The following is a 17825-nucleotide window of genomic DNA, read 5'->3' as shown; positions in this document are numbered from 1 at the left end:
TAATCTGTTAGTCGGTCTTTTTACACTGTTTTTCACTCTGGTGGTGTGCTCTATATTACTGTTCGAAACAATGCGATAAGAGGCTATTCTTGCTGGTTTTTTCTTAGGGGTTTAGTGTTCGAGAGAGAAAAATCAGAGCCATAGATTTCTAATCCTTTTTTCTTCTTTTTCTTCTGCTAGATCTAGCAGTATCGAATTCGATTTTCTTTTGTTTTCGTTTTGGGTTCTCTTGAGAAGGCAAAACGGTAGAGAGGAGGCTTTGTTGAGCGTGTCTAAGACCACCCTATTCATGCATCAAATGATTGCCACTTACTTCATTCAGTGAGTCCTATATATAGTCCTTTTAACACTCTTTGCTCTCTGCATTGTTTAAGCAATGTTCTCTCCAGCTTCACTACTTTCTTTGAGTTCCCTCTACGTTCTTCTGGTTTTATTATCATGTTTCTTTGGAGGGGTTTCTTCTGTTCCCACTAAGGTTGGAAAAGGGTACCGTTTGATCTCAGCTGAGGAGACCTCTGATGGTGGCTTTTTGGGTCACCTTCAGGTCAAGCAAAAGAACAACATTTATGGTCCTGATATTCCTCTCTTGCAACTTTATGTCAAGTAAGTCATCAGTCTAGTTTTACTCTTAATCTTTGCCACTTTTGCATTTACATTCCTCTTAATCAAAATTTCTTCCTTTTTTTGTTTCTAAAGGCATGATACGGGAGATCGTTTGAGGGTACACATAACAGATGCTGAGAAGCAGAGATGGGAAGTTCCGTATAATCTTTTACCAAGGGAACAACCACCCGCATTGAAGCAAACGATTGGGAGATCAAGAAAGAACCTTTTAACAGTGTCGGAGCTTGCAGGGTCTGAGCTCATATTCAGCTTCACAGCCGACCCTTTTAGCTTTGCGGTGAAAAGGAAATCAAATGGGCAGACCCTTTTCAATTCCAGCTCTGGTGGGTCGGACTCATTCGGAGAAATGGTGTTTAAGGACCAGTACTTGGAGATATCCACACAGTTGCCTAAAGATGCTTCACTGTATGGACTTGGAGAGAACACTCAACCGCATGGCATTAAGCTGTATCCCAATGATCCTTACACGTTATACACAACCGATGTGTCGGCTATTAACCTCAACACTGATTTGTACGGATCCCACCCTGTTTACATGGACTTGAGGAATGTGGGTGGTGAGCCATTTGCACATGCTGTTCTCTTGTTGAACAGCAATGGCATGGATGTGTTTTACAAAGGGAATTCATTGACATATAAGATTATTGGTGGTGTTTTTGACTTTTACTTCTTTTCTGGCCCCACTCCCCTTGACGTTGTTGATCAGTACACCTCTTTTATCGGCAGGCCTGCTCCCATGCCTTATTGGTCTCTAGGTATGCTTTTCATTTTCTCACTTGCATTGCATTAGGTTTAATGTTTTCCTATTTTGTTTCAAGTATTTGTTTATGTTCTTCACTGTGGAAATTGTGCTGGGTTTAATAGAAAAAAAGCCTCAAGCCAAATCTAATGGAATTGACTCAAAAACAATCTTTTATGATACGATTAATATTCCCTTTTTTATACGGAAAAAGGTTAGATTTTGATGATAAATGTTGCATTAAATAAACCATATGCTGCATAATGTTGAATCATTATAGGGCAATATGTCGGTGTAAGACAACACCACAGATTTAAATGTGATGAGGATGGACGATTAGGAGATGTAGGGAAACCTGGGCCACTTGATTTATATCTTGTTGGCCAATGTAGACCCCTGATATGATCCATTAATCAATCAGCTTAAGATGAAGATATTTTGTTCCCATTTTAATATGGTTAGGTGGATTGGTCCCATATCACATTTTACTTTATTTTCTTTGTTTAAAGTCCCCATCAATATGTGTCTAATAATTATGCAGAACCAACTTTCTAGATCTAAGAGATCTTTTTTCTTTAATCAATGATGAAATGACTTTAGGCACTTTAGGTCTTTAATTGTTAGATAAATAATTTAGTAAAAGCCCCCATGAGGCACTGTGTTTTTTCCTCATATTTTACCAGTTTTCTCCTATATATATATATTTCATCTTGACTATGTGAGTTAGATAGAAACCAAATGGGCACTGTGACATCTTATCATAATGCTTTGGGCAATTAATTATTAGGCCCTGATTTGATGCTAACCTTAAGTGCACCCTCAAGTAGTGTGTCTGGTGTCCACACATGGTCAGTTTATGGTCCCTAGCCTATGGGGTATGTAAAGTGAACTTTTGTGTGCTACCTTCATGTTATAGCACCTTTTGTGTCGGTAGATGCATGATCAAAGTTAAAAACTAGTACTTTTCCCTCGACAAAGGTACCTTTTAACGTATAATAAACAGGTACGACTCACTTGTGAGGCTTGTGTTTTTTACAATGCTTGGGCAAACAGAGCATACATGTGATATATTATATATCCCCATGATCTTGACTGACGAGTTTGTATTATGGCAATAGCATGTGGAGTTGTCACTGCTTGTCATGGATTATAGGTAGAATAGTAATATATTTACTTGAGTTATAGAGGAATCCTCGCATTTATGTCTTGTCATTTCGATGCCATCATGAACTTTTGCTGTAGTGTTTCACCCCAATACTTGATATGGTCTTCTTTTCTCAGTCTTGTGAAAATGGAACCAAGTTAAAAGAAGTGAACAACATATATAATATTGGTTATTAGATTTTGTTTTTGTGTAACGTTAAGCTTCCTCTGACTGGTTTAGAGATACTCATAAGAGGAGGATGCTTGAAGATTATCTTAGTATCTTACCATGACGTTGAGATGAATAAAATATAATCATTTTTCTCTTTGTTTCTATAAATTTGATTTACAGGGTTTCACCAATGCCGATGGGGTTACCATAACCTCTCTGTAGTTGAAGATGTAGTTGAGAATTACAGGAAGGCTCAGATCCCACTTGATGTGATCTGGAATGATGATGATCATATGGATGGCCATAAGGACTTCACCCTCAACCCCGTAAACTACCCTCGTTCTAAGCTTCTTGCATTCTTGGACAAAATACATAACAGAGGCATGAAATACATTGTCATTATTGATCCTGGAATTGGTGTTAATTCCAGTTATGGTGTATACCAAAGAGGCATTGCCAATGATGTATTTATCAAGTATGACGGTGAGCCTTACTTGGCCCAAGTGTGGCCCGGGGCTGTTAATTTCCCGGACTTCCTCAACCCTAAAACTGTTGCATGGTGGGGTGATGAAATCAGACGTTTCCATGAACTGGTCCCTGTTGATGGTCTCTGGATCGACATGAATGAAGCTTCGAACTTCTGTTCTGGGAAGTGCACGATACCGAAAGGCAAGCAGTGCCCGAGTGGGACTGGCCCTGGTTGGATTTGTTGCTTGGACTGCAAGAACATAACAAAGACGAGATGGGACGATCCACCATACAAGATCAATGCTTCAGGCTTGCAGGTACCTATTGGGTTCAAAACTATTGCCACTAGTGCAGTTCACTACAACGGTGTTCTAGAGTACGATGCTCACAGTCTTTACGGCTTTTCACAAGCCATAGCAACTCACAAGGCACTCCAAGGGCTTGAGGGAAAACGGCCATTTATATTGTCACGATCTACATATGTTGGTTCGGGAAAATATGCTGCTCATTGGACAGGTGACAATAAGGGCACTTGGGAAGATTTGAAGTATTCTATAACTACAGTGTTGAACTTTGGTATTTTTGGGGTTCCAATGGTTGGTGCAGATATATGTGGGTTCTATCCTGCCCCAACTGAAGAGTTGTGTAACCGTTGGATTGAAGTCGGTGCTTTTTACCCTTTCTCTAGGGATCATGCAAATTACTATTCTCCAAGGCAGGAGCTTTATCAATGGAAGACTGTAACCAAATCTGCTCAAAATGCACTAGGTATGAGGTATAAACTTCTTCCTTACCTCTACACACTCAACTATTTGGCTCATAAAAGCGGAGCACCAATAGCCAGGCCACTTTTCTTCTCATTTCCTGCTTACAAGGAGTGCTATGGGTTGAGCACCCAATTCTTGCTCGGAAGCAGTCTTATGGTGTCTCCAGTGCTTGAGCAGGGGAAAACATCAGTCAAAGCACTCTTCCCACCCGGTTCTTGGTACAATCTCTTTGATATGACACAAACAATAGTGTCAAAGGGACAGTACTTCATGCTCGATGCGCCGTTGCATGTGGTCAATGTACATTTGTATCAAAACACCATACTACCAATGCAGCAAGGAGGAATGATCTCCAAGGAAGCTAGAATGACACCATTTACTCTTATAGTAACCTTCCCTGCCGGGGCTAGCGAAGCACAAGCCAAAGGCAACCTTTATCTCGACGATGATGAGCTTCCAGAAATGAAACTCGGAAACGGGTATTCAACATATGTTGACTTATACGCCACATTGAAGCAGGGATCGGTGAAGATCTGGTCAGAAGTTCAGGAGGGTAAGTTTGCTTTAGACAAAGGTTGGAAAATTGAGAAAATAACAGTGTTGGGATTGAGTGGAAGTGTAGACACGTCTGGACTTGAAATTAATGGAAGTCCAGTAGCCAATGGAGCTTCCAACATAGAATTGAGCTCAATGAAACAGATGCATTTGCAGGATGTTGAAGATGGGGTTGGCAAGAAGAAGTCTTTAATGGTGGAACTTTCAGGCTTGAATTTATATGTTGGAAAGAACTTTGACATGTCCATGAAAATGGGGGTACAAGGTTGATGATTATGGTGTTATGTACTATTTTTTTTTCCATTTTCATTGTTGATGGTTTACTGTTTGTCTTAATTGGGGGGGGGGGTTCGTCATGGTGAAGCGATGAACTTTAACTGCAACAGTCATCCTTCTCCATGCCAAAAGAACGGGGGTTCAAATCTTGATTGGTGCCTTGGTGGCAGTAATGGAAATTTGATGATATAATTTCAGTTGTTTTTTAATTCAGGACAGATCTTGGGTTTGGGCTCAAAGTCTATTGGGCTAAATGATCAATCCGATGAACACAAATAAATCCCGTTATTATGCGTAATGATCCAATATCTGTGAAAAAGTTGCTTGTTTGCTTTGCTGCTCGAATGGACTTTGAAAGGCACCAAAAAAGAAAAAGACATATTTTTCAAAAGCCCAATCAACCGATGAAGATCATCGGTTTTCAAACAGGAGGGTAAATTTGCTTTAGACAAAGGTTGGAAAATTGAGAAAATAACAGTGTTGGGATTGAGACATTGAGTGGAAGTGTAGACACGTCTGGACTTGAAATTAATGGAAGTCCAGTAGCCAATGGTGCTTCCAACATAGAATTGAGCTCAATGGAGCAGATGCATTTGCAGGATGTTGAAGATGGGGTTGACAAGAAGAAATCGTTAATGGTGGAACTTTCAGGCTTATGTTGGAAAGAACTTTGGCATGTCCATGAAAATGGGGGTACAAGGTTGATGATTATGGTGTTATGTACTGTTTTTTATTCCATTTTCATTGTTGAACAGTAACAGTGTTGGCATGTCCATTAATGGTTTTTACAAGCTACGCTACAGGAAAGCTTTGAAATCTATGCCCTTCGAATCACCGAAGACAAAAAAATCTAAAGCTCGTATATTGTACCTACATTTATGGTTGCTGAAAGGGGAATAGATCATTTCTTCATTTTCTTTTAGGTATTTACAGGGGACGCCTTTGTTTTGATAGTGATGATTAGCTTGTGTGATCAGTTAGGTGGTAGAGTGGTTGTTAGGACATTTTCTTTGTTGAGATAGTACGAAGATGGTATATTTTAGTGGTCCTCTCTTGGAGATAAACGCGTTTTTGCTAAAAAGTGGATGATTTGTTAGAAGATAAAGCGTATTAGTCGGATGATGTGAGGCGGAGGGCCATCTATGAATGCCTTTCAAGTAGTTTCACGCCATGTCACGTGTTCAAGCCAAGTAGGGTTATAACAATTATTTATTAAATGTTTATTAAAACTTTAATATATAATTGTATATAATTGTTAAAATAATTATAATTACTTTATTGATTAAATGTTTTTATTAAATCAAACGATAAATGATTGTGTTAAATTATGGTTATGATCTCTCTACTATGTTTAAATATAAGATTCAATATTTATATTTAATTTCACGTAATTTAGTTTTTTTACTTTTATAATCGTATTAAATAGCCCACGGTTTTGATTACTCTTGTTAAAATACTGATGCTAATTTTATTTTTAAAAATACTCATTTGAACTTATTTTTTCGTGTATTAGAAAAGTGTTTTAAGAGTAATTCACATCAATAGTTTAACAAGAATATTAAAGATACTAGTTGGGGTTAACTAATGTCATTGTAAAAATAAAGGGTCATGTTATATCAAATTAAAATATAAGGACTAAATCTCAATTTAACTTAAAATATATGTCACAAATTTTATACAAATTCTTTCATTTTATAAATGATTGATCCAAATTTATTTATCCCTATACATAATTTTTGCTCAAACTCAATAAATTTATACAAAAGGCTTATAAAAATTGGATGAACTGTAAAATTGGAAAAATTTTGGGTACTAAAGTGAACATTGAAGTCAAACTCGGTAAAGAACTGGAAAAAAATAGGGAGGTTAAGTACCAAACTGAATATTTAAATCAAAACATGTACCATATAGTATATTATCCCTTTCTAATTTAACTGGTTTTTACTTAGTTAAATCGCCCTTACTCATTGTAGCTGGTTGTATTTCTTTCTCCGAATCTGATCCAAGCCGATATTTAACCTTTAAGCAGACATCGAGACAAAACATTTTAAAGCTTAGGACTATTTAGAATCTGACTAATAGTTCGGGGACTGATGAAATTAACCATCTTATTAAAACCCTACCTCAATAAATAGCTTCATTTCCTTAGTTTACTCTTTGGCAGCTGCACCTTCTCCCCTCTCCTCTACCTGTGAGTACTACTGAAATTTGCAGAATTTCTTTTAATTGGTTCTATTTCGTAATCATTGAGCTTCCTTAGTTTATAATTTTTTATATCACTTATTTGAAAAAAAAAAAAACATTTCGGTGTTGTTGATTTGCTTGCTCTATGATTTTCATTTGACTATTTTTCCCGATTCATCATCTGATCTGAGTTAAATTTCCCAGATCTGTACAAAATGGTAAACAATGGCAGTTTTTTGAATAACACGGATTGGCCTCTTAGCAACAATTAGGGTTTTGATGTGGGAACTACGATTGGATCTTCAACAGCTTGGGGGCGCATCTGAAGGACAGAATGACGAACGAACTTCCATTGATAACCGATGAACTTAGTGTTGGGAGGAAGCAAGATCGTTTCCTGGTTTCTTTTTCTTTTTGCTTCCGTCGGTGAGATAGTTCGTCTCCTCTGTACTTTAGATGCCTCCTTCATGCTGTTTGTAGGTCTACTGATCTCCAAGAACAAGTTCATTGACTTCATTTTAGCAGAAGCTGAGTCGAAGTGGAGATTGTTTGAAAAGCACTAGAAGTTTAAACAATTTGATCTACAATGATTAGAGGTATTTGATGTTTAAATTTCAAACTTGATTACTTAAGTTTGATTTCTTTATATAAATAATCATTTAACTTTCTAATTGACGTAATTTTTCAGGAGTTGAAAAAAGAAGAAGCTAGAGAGCTATGCAACCTTCAATAATAATATTGTATGCACATTATACTATAAACCCTTCTTATTTATAAATCACACTAGTACTTTGGTTTGGTTGTGGTGAGTTTCGAATAAGGATTGATGCCCAACACATGCATGTTCAACTTTTTTAGTTCTTTTAGTTTTCTTAATGTATTTAGAAGAATCTTTGATGGTCATATTCGATACCCGTATCACAGTATGCGTCAAACAGACACTTTAAGCAAACTGTAGAATCCAAACAACCAAGAAGTTTAATGTCAGACCTAATAACCTAATGTTCAGGACTCTCCCTGCTTCTCCAATTCTGCATGGACTTTTGCATTGAAAACTGTATATATTGTTAGAGTCCTTCTAAGCACTATATATATACAAGCTTTTGCATGTTTATACGTTTGAAGCTACAAACTTGAAAATGCATGTCTTGATCTCTGTTTTTTTGCCGTATATATCCTACATCAATGCCTTGAGTCGTTCTTAGAGCCCTTAAGAAGAGGGGTATGATATACATGAATACAAATTTTTATATTTATGCATTGGAAAATCATGATCAGAGCCAACTTAATGGCAATGACAAAAAAAAGTGATCTGGAAAATCAACCTTGATTAATTTGTGGTGCATCTGTATCTCTGATGCATCTCTGTCTTCTGCACTATCAAGGGTTCTTAATTTCTCAAGTTATCAGTCTGGGGTTGCCTTTCTGCATGGTTCTTCATTTCGATCGTTTATTAATATTCTCGTACATTTCAAGGGTTGGCAACTAGACTCTGAAAAAATGAGGTATCGATGTAATTTCTCTATTACAATATATATATCGCTTCGAACTTACAACACTTGCCTATTTTTTGTTGTTTTAGCTCTCTGCAGCCTTTCCATGGTTTTGTTCAGAAGAATCTGCTACTAATGAGCCTATTACACCTGATCAAGATCAAGGAGATTTGCCCCTAACAATTGAAGAATGAAAATGCTAATTTTGATTATTTGCCCAAACAACTTTGTGGAAGGGACATCGCCAAAGTGGATGTTTCAGATTTCAAAGGCTTTAAATGCGTTGAAAAACACTCAACGGGGGGAATTCAGAATCAGAAAAGGTTGTGGTAAACCTATTGAGGGCAAATTCTTCCTTGCTTTTGAAAAATATCTTTGAAAAGTGTTGTGAAAAATTACTTTTGAAAAGTGTTGTGCAAAATTATTTTTGAGAAGTGTTTTTGAAAAGTTTAGTTTAAAGTTTGAGTGCTTAACATTGCTGTCAAAAAGTATTTTGAGAAATAAAAGTTCATTTTAGACATGTTATTATTAAGTAATAAATATATATTTAAATAATATTTAAATTAGTTAATATTATTATATTTTAGTAAGAATATAAAAATTATTATAACTTCTTGTTAATATTTTAACATATGAAATATTATTTTAATTAATGATTTTAACACATTTGTAATTAAGTATCAAAAAATTTATGTTATTAGAGGGTGAAAAGTAATTAAGCACTAAAAGTATTTTTGGAAGAGGAAAATTTAAAATTTTTAACTTATCTCTCTCAGAAGAATTTTTGAAAAGTATTTTTGAAAAGTTAAAAATTTCAGTTAAAAAGAAAAGTACTTTTGAAGTAAAAAGCTTTTTTTTAAAGCAATGAAGAATTGCCCTAATTTGTCACAAAACAGTATCTATGTTCTGGTCCATCCTAGCGTGCCAATCTGGACTGCATTCGATAGGCGTAAAAAGCTTGGCTTTGAAGTCGAATTGCTGATATTCTTTTAGAGAAAAACTGTTATGCCCTTTTTGCTTTTGCAGATTATATCAAATGAGACCAAGAAAAAAGGGATTCTGAAACCAGGTGTGGCTAAGCTCAAGGTTTTGATCAAAGGTGCAATACGCTTGAGCTTGATTGGCATTTCCCAAAAAAAACGAGCTTGTTTATTAGTAGGGTATAATCTAGGTCGAGTTAAAAGGGGTTAGAAGTTAAAGTTTGAGCTTGATTTAACACCCCCCCCCCTTTGAAACCGTGGTTAAAGCTTCTCCCCTTCCTCAACTTTACTAAAAACTCATACTTTATATAAAATTTAAGCTTCTTTCAACTTTTGTTCTAGAAAATGGACGCTTTGATTTTACGTCCACTCTGCCCTCGAGTTTACTTGCTAGCTAGCTTCAAGTCGTGTATATAAAGGTGAATGTATTTGAGACCTCTCTTTATTATAGGAATTTAATTAAACTAGTCCTTTTATTATTCAATGGTAAATTAGTCCCTTTATTATTCAATGGATCAAGTGGATTAATTTAGTCGGATAATTTAAAAATTAAATAATACCAAATTGAAATAATTTTAATGTAAATTATTTTAAAAAATATCATTTATAGTTTAACAAAGTTAATATTTTTAAAACTTTTGTAGTTTTGTAAATGAATTTTTAGTTGAAATTAAATTTCAATTGAAAAAACAATCAAGATATTTTATATACGTTAAGTCTATTATGATTTTGCATTTATTTGATTTTTTTAGTATAAGGATTAAATTGATTTATTTAATAATAAAATTAATTTAATTTAATCTCTATAATATAGGGATCTTTTATGTACTTTAACTTATATTTATTTGATTCACTCATTTAACAAAAGCTAACCGGAAAGACTAAAATAAAAAGATATTTTATTAAAAGATTGAATGATTAAATTGAAAAAATTAATAATTAAGTGATCAAAATAAAATTAAAAATAGAGATAATTATTTTTATAATTTATCTTAAATTCTTAGAACCTTTCCTGCTCGATAAATAATCTTCGATTTTATCCCGTTCCGAGCAATGATTGAGGTTATGTACAGATTAATCGGGAAAATCCATCAATTTGAGAATGAATAGGCAAAATGCGATAGTGGATTGAAATGAAAAGTGTTATCTCAAATTTGATATTTAGTTTATATATTTTTTAATTTAACATTTATTGAATCTAGTTTTAGTTATATAAGAAACACAAAGTCTACATTAAAAAGTTATACTTTTTTCCTTTAAATAGTTTGTTTCTTATATTTTATTTTATTCAGCGGTGGTGCTTACTTCTAGGCTGATTATCACCTGTCTCTTTCTCATTCCTATCAATCCTTTCTTTTTTTCTTTTTTTCATTCACTCTACATATTTTTTCTCTTTCAGTTTGTAAATCTATTTTATATGTATTTTTATTGTCTTCACAAGTTGTGATGGACAAATGGCGGTGATTGTCGTTCGCTAAAATTTCACCGATCACCAACAATTATTTTTTTATGAAAAGTGGGTGTTTCTTCATCAACTTCTTAATCTGTTTCTGTTTTGAGAGTATTTTAGAACAATAAATGATTTCACAAGTCAATTTGGGACCATGTTATCTTAAGTTTTATATATTTTTTTGTTTTTTTTCATTTATTAATAAGTCTTCAGTTTTAGAAGTTTATATATATTCTTATAGCACGGTTTTTAATATTCTTTATACATGTAATTTTAATTTTACAAATGATTTTAAAATGATTTAAATTAAATTAAATTGAATACTAAAATTTAATTAAAAATCAAACTTTAATTTCATAATTTAATCATACAAAAGTGATAAATTTACATTTAACTTTAATGCAACGACAAGTATCAATAAAACTAAAGTATTATGACAATTTTTAATTTTTATCTAAAGTAGGGAAATTTGTATATTAACCCTATACTTTTAAGATACGGGGGGTATGGTCGATGTTTGGTCCCTAACATCTTGACAGCTGGTTTTTTATTAGGGGTGACAAAAATCTCAAAACACAGATTCTGACTAGAGGTGCTCATGGGCCGGGCGGCCCGGCCCGGCCCGGCCCGACGGCCCCGACCAAAATATGGAAGGGTTTGGATAAAAATATAGGCCCAAAATATGGGCTTGGGCAAAAAACGAGGCCTGATTAAAAACGGACCGGGCCTCGGGCACAACTTTTTTGGCTCGGGCCTGGCCCGGCCCGAATATAATAAATATTTTTATTATTTTTTATTTTTTTAATTTTAAAATACTATTAAAATACTTTTTTAAAATTTTTTAAATTTTAAAATTTTTTTAAAATACTTTTTTAATTTTTTTAATTTTAAAATATTTTTAAAATACTTTTTTTAATTTTTGTTTTAATTTTTAAAATAAATTTTTGGTATTTATTTAAAAAACGGCCCGGGCCGGGCTTGGGTAAAATTCTAGGCCCATATTTTTTCTGGGCCTTGCCCGAACCCGGCCCGGCCCGGCCATGAGCACCTCTAATTCTGACCCTACTCGCTTTGTTAGAGTTGAATTTTTTTTATTGAAATTAGATTTAAGTTGAGTGAAATCTTTTAAAAAATCAGGTCCAAACTAGAATCGAGTTTACGTTAAAGTCTTTTCTATTCCACTAATACATGTTAATTTTTAGCTTTGCTGGGAAAAAAGATTTAACTTTTCAAAAAAAAAAGTTAAATTTTAAGTTTTAGTTTCCACATAATAAAAAATTAATTTTTATATATACAATACAGTAACTAATAGCAAGGTTGGAGGAGGGAAAATTTTATTCGGATCTCTTATTAAGCATAAGTTTAAATGGGCGATGCGTTTTGTGTAAAAATAACGGTGATAATAAAATTAGATACTGTAACTATACTGTAATGTGAAATAAAAAGTAAACTAAACGCACTGTACTGCACTCAATCACCAATCCAAACTCACATTAAATTTTAAAATCGGGGCAAATTTTCACTTTTAAACATCGAATTCAGAGTTGAAGTCGAGGTGGGCAAAAATCTGTTTCTTCCGGATCACGTCATTCCTAACTTTGATGGGTTTGGGGTGGGGTGATTAGAGAAAGAAAGAGAAAAAGGAAAGAAACAGAGAGAAAAATAAAAAGTGGGTTTTTGATTTACATTTTTATATATTAATAATTTAATCTATTTGTTTTTATGATATTCATATTATTTTTATTTCATTTTCACATTGTATCTCAATATATTTATCAAGGTGAAAAATATTTTATTATTTAATTTAATATATTTTGAAACACACAAATTAATTTAGAATTTACACTAGACTAATTATAAAAAGATAAAAAATTGTTTTATTTAAAAGATATGTACTTGATTTACTTGCAATTCTTTTTATCTATTTTCAATTAATATATTTTAAGTTGGTTAATTAAGAATGCTATTTTTAAATAATATATTTAGAATGATTGCTTTAGGTGTTAATTTATCCTTGATTTAAAATTTGTATCCATTTTAAATAAACAATAAAATAAAATTTTATGATTAAAAAATTTAAATAACTATGATTTATTATTATAAATGAATTTATAATCAAATTTGAAAACCCCGCATACTTAGCGGGAACTGGGAGACAATAGTTGTAAAAAAAGTCACGAAGGGCACGTGTCGAAAAAAGGCCTTGGACCTACCATATAGGTATATATAAAATAAACATACTCGGACTCGACTCTCGAGCTACTTCAAATTCCTCGAGTTGTCTTTAATGGCATTTCACATAATTCCTTTTAATTGATTTGGTTTCATTCATTTCTTTGCGCAGCCGGCTTTTTTCTTCTCTACCTGTGAGTAACTACTGAATTACTAACTATTTATGTCTTGCTTTGATTTTGCTGCTGAGTTTCCTTTTAATGGTAGATTTTTAGGAAATCTGGTTTCATATCCTTTGGTTTTGTTACTTTCTATCTCTTTCTTTCTATTTTTGTTCTGAATTCAGCAACATCGTTAGTGTTTTCGGCTCAATGATTTCCGCTGATCTGATTTTAATTTCCCCAGATCTGTGAAAGATGACCGACTATGACAGTTCTTATGACGAAACCTTTGCTGATTATTTCGTGAGCAACACCATCCTGGGACCTATTGTAGAAATTCATACGGAGGCATCTAAAGTACAAACTAACGCGGACGGACTGCTGTTGTCCAGCCTGGAATCTACAAGAAACCTTCGACAGCCTGGGAGGGCGACGCCTGAAGTACAAGGTGGGACGAACGGACTGCCGTTGTCCAGCCTTGATTATACAGGAAACCTTCGACAGCTTGGGAGGGCGACACCTCAAGTAAAAGATGGCGCCAATGGACTGCTGTTTTCGGTCGATGGTAATCAGGCTAACTTGGGCATGAAAAGAGATCTTGAATTAGTCCCCTGTCACTTGTCCGTAGCTGAAGGACGAGTCACAAAGAAGCAGTGCCGGAGAACCTTTTTTATCGATGAATCATCAACTCTCCAACAACCAGAACCGAAAAGGAAAGAGCTTATTTCGGGAAAAACTATCAAGGAAGGTGCGAAAGTTTTAGTGGATCGGATAGACCGAAGATTAAATAGAGTAAGTCTCTTAATTTAACGTAGTATTTCATATTCAATTCAAATTATTGTTGTGCTTTATACATATATGTTGAAGGTAAAAAATCCCACATTCACTGGATTGGACTCTGCTTTGTAAAGTAAGGGTTATTCTTACCCACTGGATACAATTGTGAGAAGGTCCTGAAGGTAACAATACCTTAAATGGTGCTATAAGTGGGAAGGAATCCAATGATCGCCCATCAATCAGTAAATGCTTAGGCTATCCTCTTCTTCTTTATTTTTTTCAAGGAAAAAGAATGTAGGTAGTACCTTGAATCGGGTAGTCCGAAAATACTTGCATTGTCAATGTTTCTAACACTTGTTTTGTGTGTATATTTGGTGACATGAAGACTTATGGGAAGGTATACAAGATGATGGCGATGAAAGCCTCTCAGCTCTGCCCACAAGTTTTCGGGTCCCTTGAGCAAATCGAAACACAATGGCCAGTGCTGTCTGATCTCCAGAAAGTTAAGCAAAATATAAAGGAAATCCTGGAGAATCACAAGGGACGCCTATTATCAGAAGCTGAGGCGAAGCAGAAACTGCTTCACGTAGAAAAGGAGCTCGAACAATTTGATCAACTAGAGGTATGCTAATGTTTACAAATACAATTACTAAGTTCCATTTTATGATCCAAATTTCCTATTTAACTTCGTTTTTCAAGACTTGAACAAAGCAAAGAACCTTGTTGATTGATATTAACTGATATCGTATCATTATTTCTTGCATAAGATGAACATTTCTCATTTTCAAATGACATTATTGTAGTTATAATGTCTGTCCTCTAGACATGGTTTTAGACATAGCAAAAAGCGATGTTCAGGTATTAAGCATATTCATGTCAAACACGGGAATTTTAAACTATTACTTTCAAGTTTTCTCTTATATTTGGATGAAGTTTGGATAGTCATATGCATACCTATGTGTCGGTCGGTGCATTACTCATTTATAAATCACATCACAGTCATTTTCAACTATTTAGTTGGACCCGAGTTTGGGTGTTAAGTGTCGGTTCAAGTCTAGCACATATGTGTTCAATTTTTTTAAAATTCTTCATGTATTTCTGGAAATTTTAGTTTATCATATTTCAAACTGATGTCCAAACATGAATCAAACATGAATGCTTCAAGCAAAATGAAGTGTTCAACTGACATAAATTTTCAGTATGATATTGATAAACCTACAATTTAGGATTCTCTCCCATGGCCATTTGCATTAAAAACAATACATAGTGTTGAAGCTTTCTAAGCTTTGGAAATACTATAAATGGTTGAAGCTATAAACTTGAAAGAAAAAAAATACATATCTTTCCAGACATGTCTCAATGTCTCAAGTCATTAAACTTGCCCTTGATTACATCTTGATCATTTGTTTATTTTTCTCTTAAATTTTAGGAGTTCAACGGGGAGACGATAGAAAAGGTATGTTATATATGCACATAAATATTTGAAAACTTAAATTTGAAATAATGTAACATAACTTAAGGTTGTGATCGAGTTGAGCCGAATTCGAATGTTGTTTAAATTCGATTGAACATTTGTTTTTAAGCTCGAGCTTGATTTGAGATATAATCGAGTTATTTAAGCTCAAGCTTGATTAAGCTCATTTACCGATCTTTGTACTCGAGCTTGAGCTTGGCTTGATAATTAAGCTTAAGATTAATAATATATAAATTAGGGGAAATAATGGAATTTAGAAAAAATATGAAAAACTCGATAAGGCTCACGAGTCGTTCGAGTAAAGTATTATTAAGCTTGAATTCAACTCGATCAATAGCTTGAGCTGCTTGAGCTCAACTTGATAATTATTAAATTGAATTGGAAATTTTTTCGAGTCAACTTGCTAGTATTAATATCTCATTCGCACCCCTATTAACATTACAATAAAATAAATGTAATCATTTCTCAAATCCATAATATAAATTTATGCGAAGCTTTTTAATAATGAATTTAAAATATCTTGTTTTTTTTATATTTATTTTCCAAATGCATAATCACACTTCAATCTCAATTTATTTCTACATAATCATACGCACAACATCACTATTTATAACTTCAAAATCCTTATTTCCAAAAGCTAGCATGGATTGCGTTTTGTTCTCTTTACTAAAAAATAGGTATTTAACCCCTATACATTAAATCAAAGGGTAAATTAATCTTTTTTGTTGAAATTTTTAACAAAATGACGAATTTGCTCTTTGATCTAACTTACATATACTAATTTGCTTCTTTTTTTTTTAATAAAAAAGATAAAAAGCAATCCCACTTTTAATACAAGAGCCTCTGTGATGTTTTTACCTCGTATCACTGAAATTGACTTTGTTTTCCGTGTTTGTTATTTCAGCTTTATTCTGCATGTTCACAGATGAAAGAAGTTGGTGGAAGTTTGCCAACTCGTGAAGAAATTCAATCTAAATTTAGTGAATTGGAAAAGGAAATTTATGCGAAAGACAACAACAAAGTGGATGTTGAAGACTTCCTTGGCTTACAACAAGCATTAGATAACATTACTGGCTGGGGAAGACTTCCAAATTACCTTGAACCTATTGCGATTCGAATCGAAGAAGCTCGTGGAAAAGCCACTGAAATTTCCCAAATCGGTAGTCAACTTCTGGTCTGCGCAGCAATTAAAGAGATGGAAAATTTGCTAGTCAAGGATTTGGACTTGGATAGGTTGAGAAAGTGGGGAGCCACCCTTAATAAGGCCAAAGAACATGGTTTTCAAGTGGGGTTTGCTGATAACCTGTTGGAGTTGAAGTTGCTTGCCTACTTTGCTACTCAATTATTGGGTTCTGGAATCATAATTGGCTGAGCTTTCATGGTTGTGCATCAAAAGGTGTTTTTGCAGTTGCAGCAAAATATTTGGTAAATCAACCTTCCATATAAGCTTCAATTTGGTCTTCATGGACTTTAGTTTCTATATTTACTTCTTCTCTATCTAAAACTTCATGGTTTTCAGTATCTTAACTTGTTTATCTGTATTGCACTCATATATTTTGTTGTGTGTTATGGTTTATCTGAATTGTATTTGTATATTTTGTTGTGTTATAATTGTATTTGAGATGCTTTATATTTATATTTTATGTTTATGGATTTTGAGACATTGATATATTTTATGTTGCTGTTACTTTTCAAGGTAAAACTACCATTGATGTGGAGTCGGATTTATATTTTATTTTTTATTTTAAAATGGATAAATTAATTTTATAAGTTAGATTAAAGATTAAAACTGATCCTTTTTAAAAAATTATTTTCATTTCTACTGTTAAAAAGCGATCACTAGAAATCAATATAAGGTACACATATTATTGTCTCGATTATTCTATCACCTACGTTAGTTTATAACGATACAAATTGATGAATTTTATAATAGAAAGGATTAATTTGTTTTTAATCTAACAAAAAAACTAATTTACTCTTTTTAAAGTAATGAAGATAAAATATTATTTAGCTCCTAATACAAGATCCTCCATAATATTTTATTTTATTTTAATCATGTTTTATTTTGTATCATCGATACCTAATAGTGTTTGGTTTAATTTTTATGGTTTTGATATCTGGAATGTTCTTAAATTAGTATTGTGTTTTGTCTATTTTGTTGAGTTATAATTGTATTTAAGATGTCATATTGATCTATTTCACGTTGATGTGTTGTCTTTACGTTTTCTCATTTGATATTGTATGTATCTAATATTGCTATCTTTTCATATTGAAACCTAAACTTTATACGATCTAACGAAAAATAACACAATTAGATTTCAACACGTGTTGCATATTTTCTATGATAAAATTTTTTTTCTAAAAGAAAATTAAAATAAATTTTATTTATT

At 33.4% G+C, this 17825-nt stretch overlaps 2 protein-coding genes and 1 long non-coding RNA gene across 6 annotated transcripts; all 3 read left to right on the top strand.

Moving 5' to 3' along the window:
* The first annotated feature begins 33 nt into the window (after window positions 1–33).
* Window positions 34–5042, top strand: LOC105761744 (alpha-xylosidase 1). Its single transcript, XM_012579640.2, has 3 exons — window positions 34–603; window positions 697–1379; window positions 2859–5042. Exons 1-3 carry the CDS (start codon window positions 377–379, stop codon window positions 4736–4738), a joined length of 2790 nt encoding a protein of 929 aa, XP_012435094.1. The 5' UTR covers window positions 34–376; the 3' UTR covers window positions 4739–5042.
* Window positions 5043–6747: 1705 nt separating this feature from the next.
* Window positions 6748–9885, top strand: LOC105761774 (uncharacterized). 3 transcript variants are annotated; one of them, XR_008191311.1, is made up of 4 exons: window positions 6748–6935; window positions 7133–7524; window positions 7617–7668; window positions 8314–9885. It is a non-coding gene; the product is annotated as an uncharacterized LOC105761774 (long non-coding RNA). The 3 variants fall into 3 exon arrangements; XR_008191310.1 differs by having other exon boundaries at window positions 7617–8433; window positions 8511–9885; XR_001123797.2 differs by having other exon boundaries at window positions 7617–9885.
* Window positions 9886–13114: 3229 nt separating this feature from the next.
* Window positions 13115–17098, top strand: LOC105785005 (uncharacterized). Of its 2 annotated transcripts, XM_052624292.1 has the most exons (5): window positions 13115–13217; window positions 13429–13976; window positions 14347–14583; window positions 15391–15417; window positions 16340–17098. In XM_052624292.1, the coding sequence occupies exons 2-5, from the start codon at window positions 13440–13442 to the stop codon at window positions 16805–16807; spliced, it is 1269 nt and encodes a 422-aa protein (XP_052480252.1). In that variant the 5' UTR covers window positions 13115–13217; window positions 13429–13439; the 3' UTR covers window positions 16808–17098. The 2 variants fall into 2 exon arrangements, with proteins under 2 accessions (XP_052480252.1, XP_052480253.1); XM_052624293.1 differs by lacking the exon at window positions 15391–15417.
* The last annotated feature ends 727 nt before the right edge of the window (window positions 17099–17825 follow it).

Source organism: Gossypium raimondii, chromosome 11 (genome assembly GCF_025698545.1).
Source record: "Gossypium raimondii isolate GPD5lz chromosome 11, ASM2569854v1, whole genome shotgun sequence".
In the NCBI taxonomy this organism is placed as follows: Eukaryota; Viridiplantae; Streptophyta; class Magnoliopsida; order Malvales; family Malvaceae; genus Gossypium; species Gossypium raimondii.
The sequence above is the reverse complement of the archived record's forward strand: the minus strand, read 5'-3'. Positions and strand labels throughout refer to the sequence as shown.

Excerpts from the sequence above, each read along its gene's own strand:
- LOC105761744 (XM_012579640.2), top strand. The coding sequence starts at position 377 with ATGTTCTCTCCAGCTTCACTACTTTCTTTGAGTTCCCTCTACGTTCTT. Across the intron at positions 604-696 it reads CTCTTGCAACTTTATGTCAA|GCATGATACGGGAGATCGTT; the intron begins GTAAGTCATCAG and ends TTGTTTCTAAAG. Across the intron at positions 1,380-2,858 it reads CATGCCTTATTGGTCTCTAG|GGTTTCACCAATGCCGATGG; the intron begins GTATGCTTTTCA and ends TTTGATTTACAG.
- LOC105785005 (XM_052624292.1), top strand. The coding sequence starts at position 13,440 with ATGACCGACTATGACAGTTCTTATGACGAAACCTTTGCTGATTATTTC. Across the intron at positions 13,977-14,346 it reads TAGACCGAAGATTAAATAGA|ACTTATGGGAAGGTATACAA; the intron begins GTAAGTCTCTTA and ends GGTGACATGAAG. Across the intron at positions 14,584-15,390 it reads AACAATTTGATCAACTAGAG|GAGTTCAACGGGGAGACGAT; the intron begins GTATGCTAATGT and ends CTTAAATTTTAG.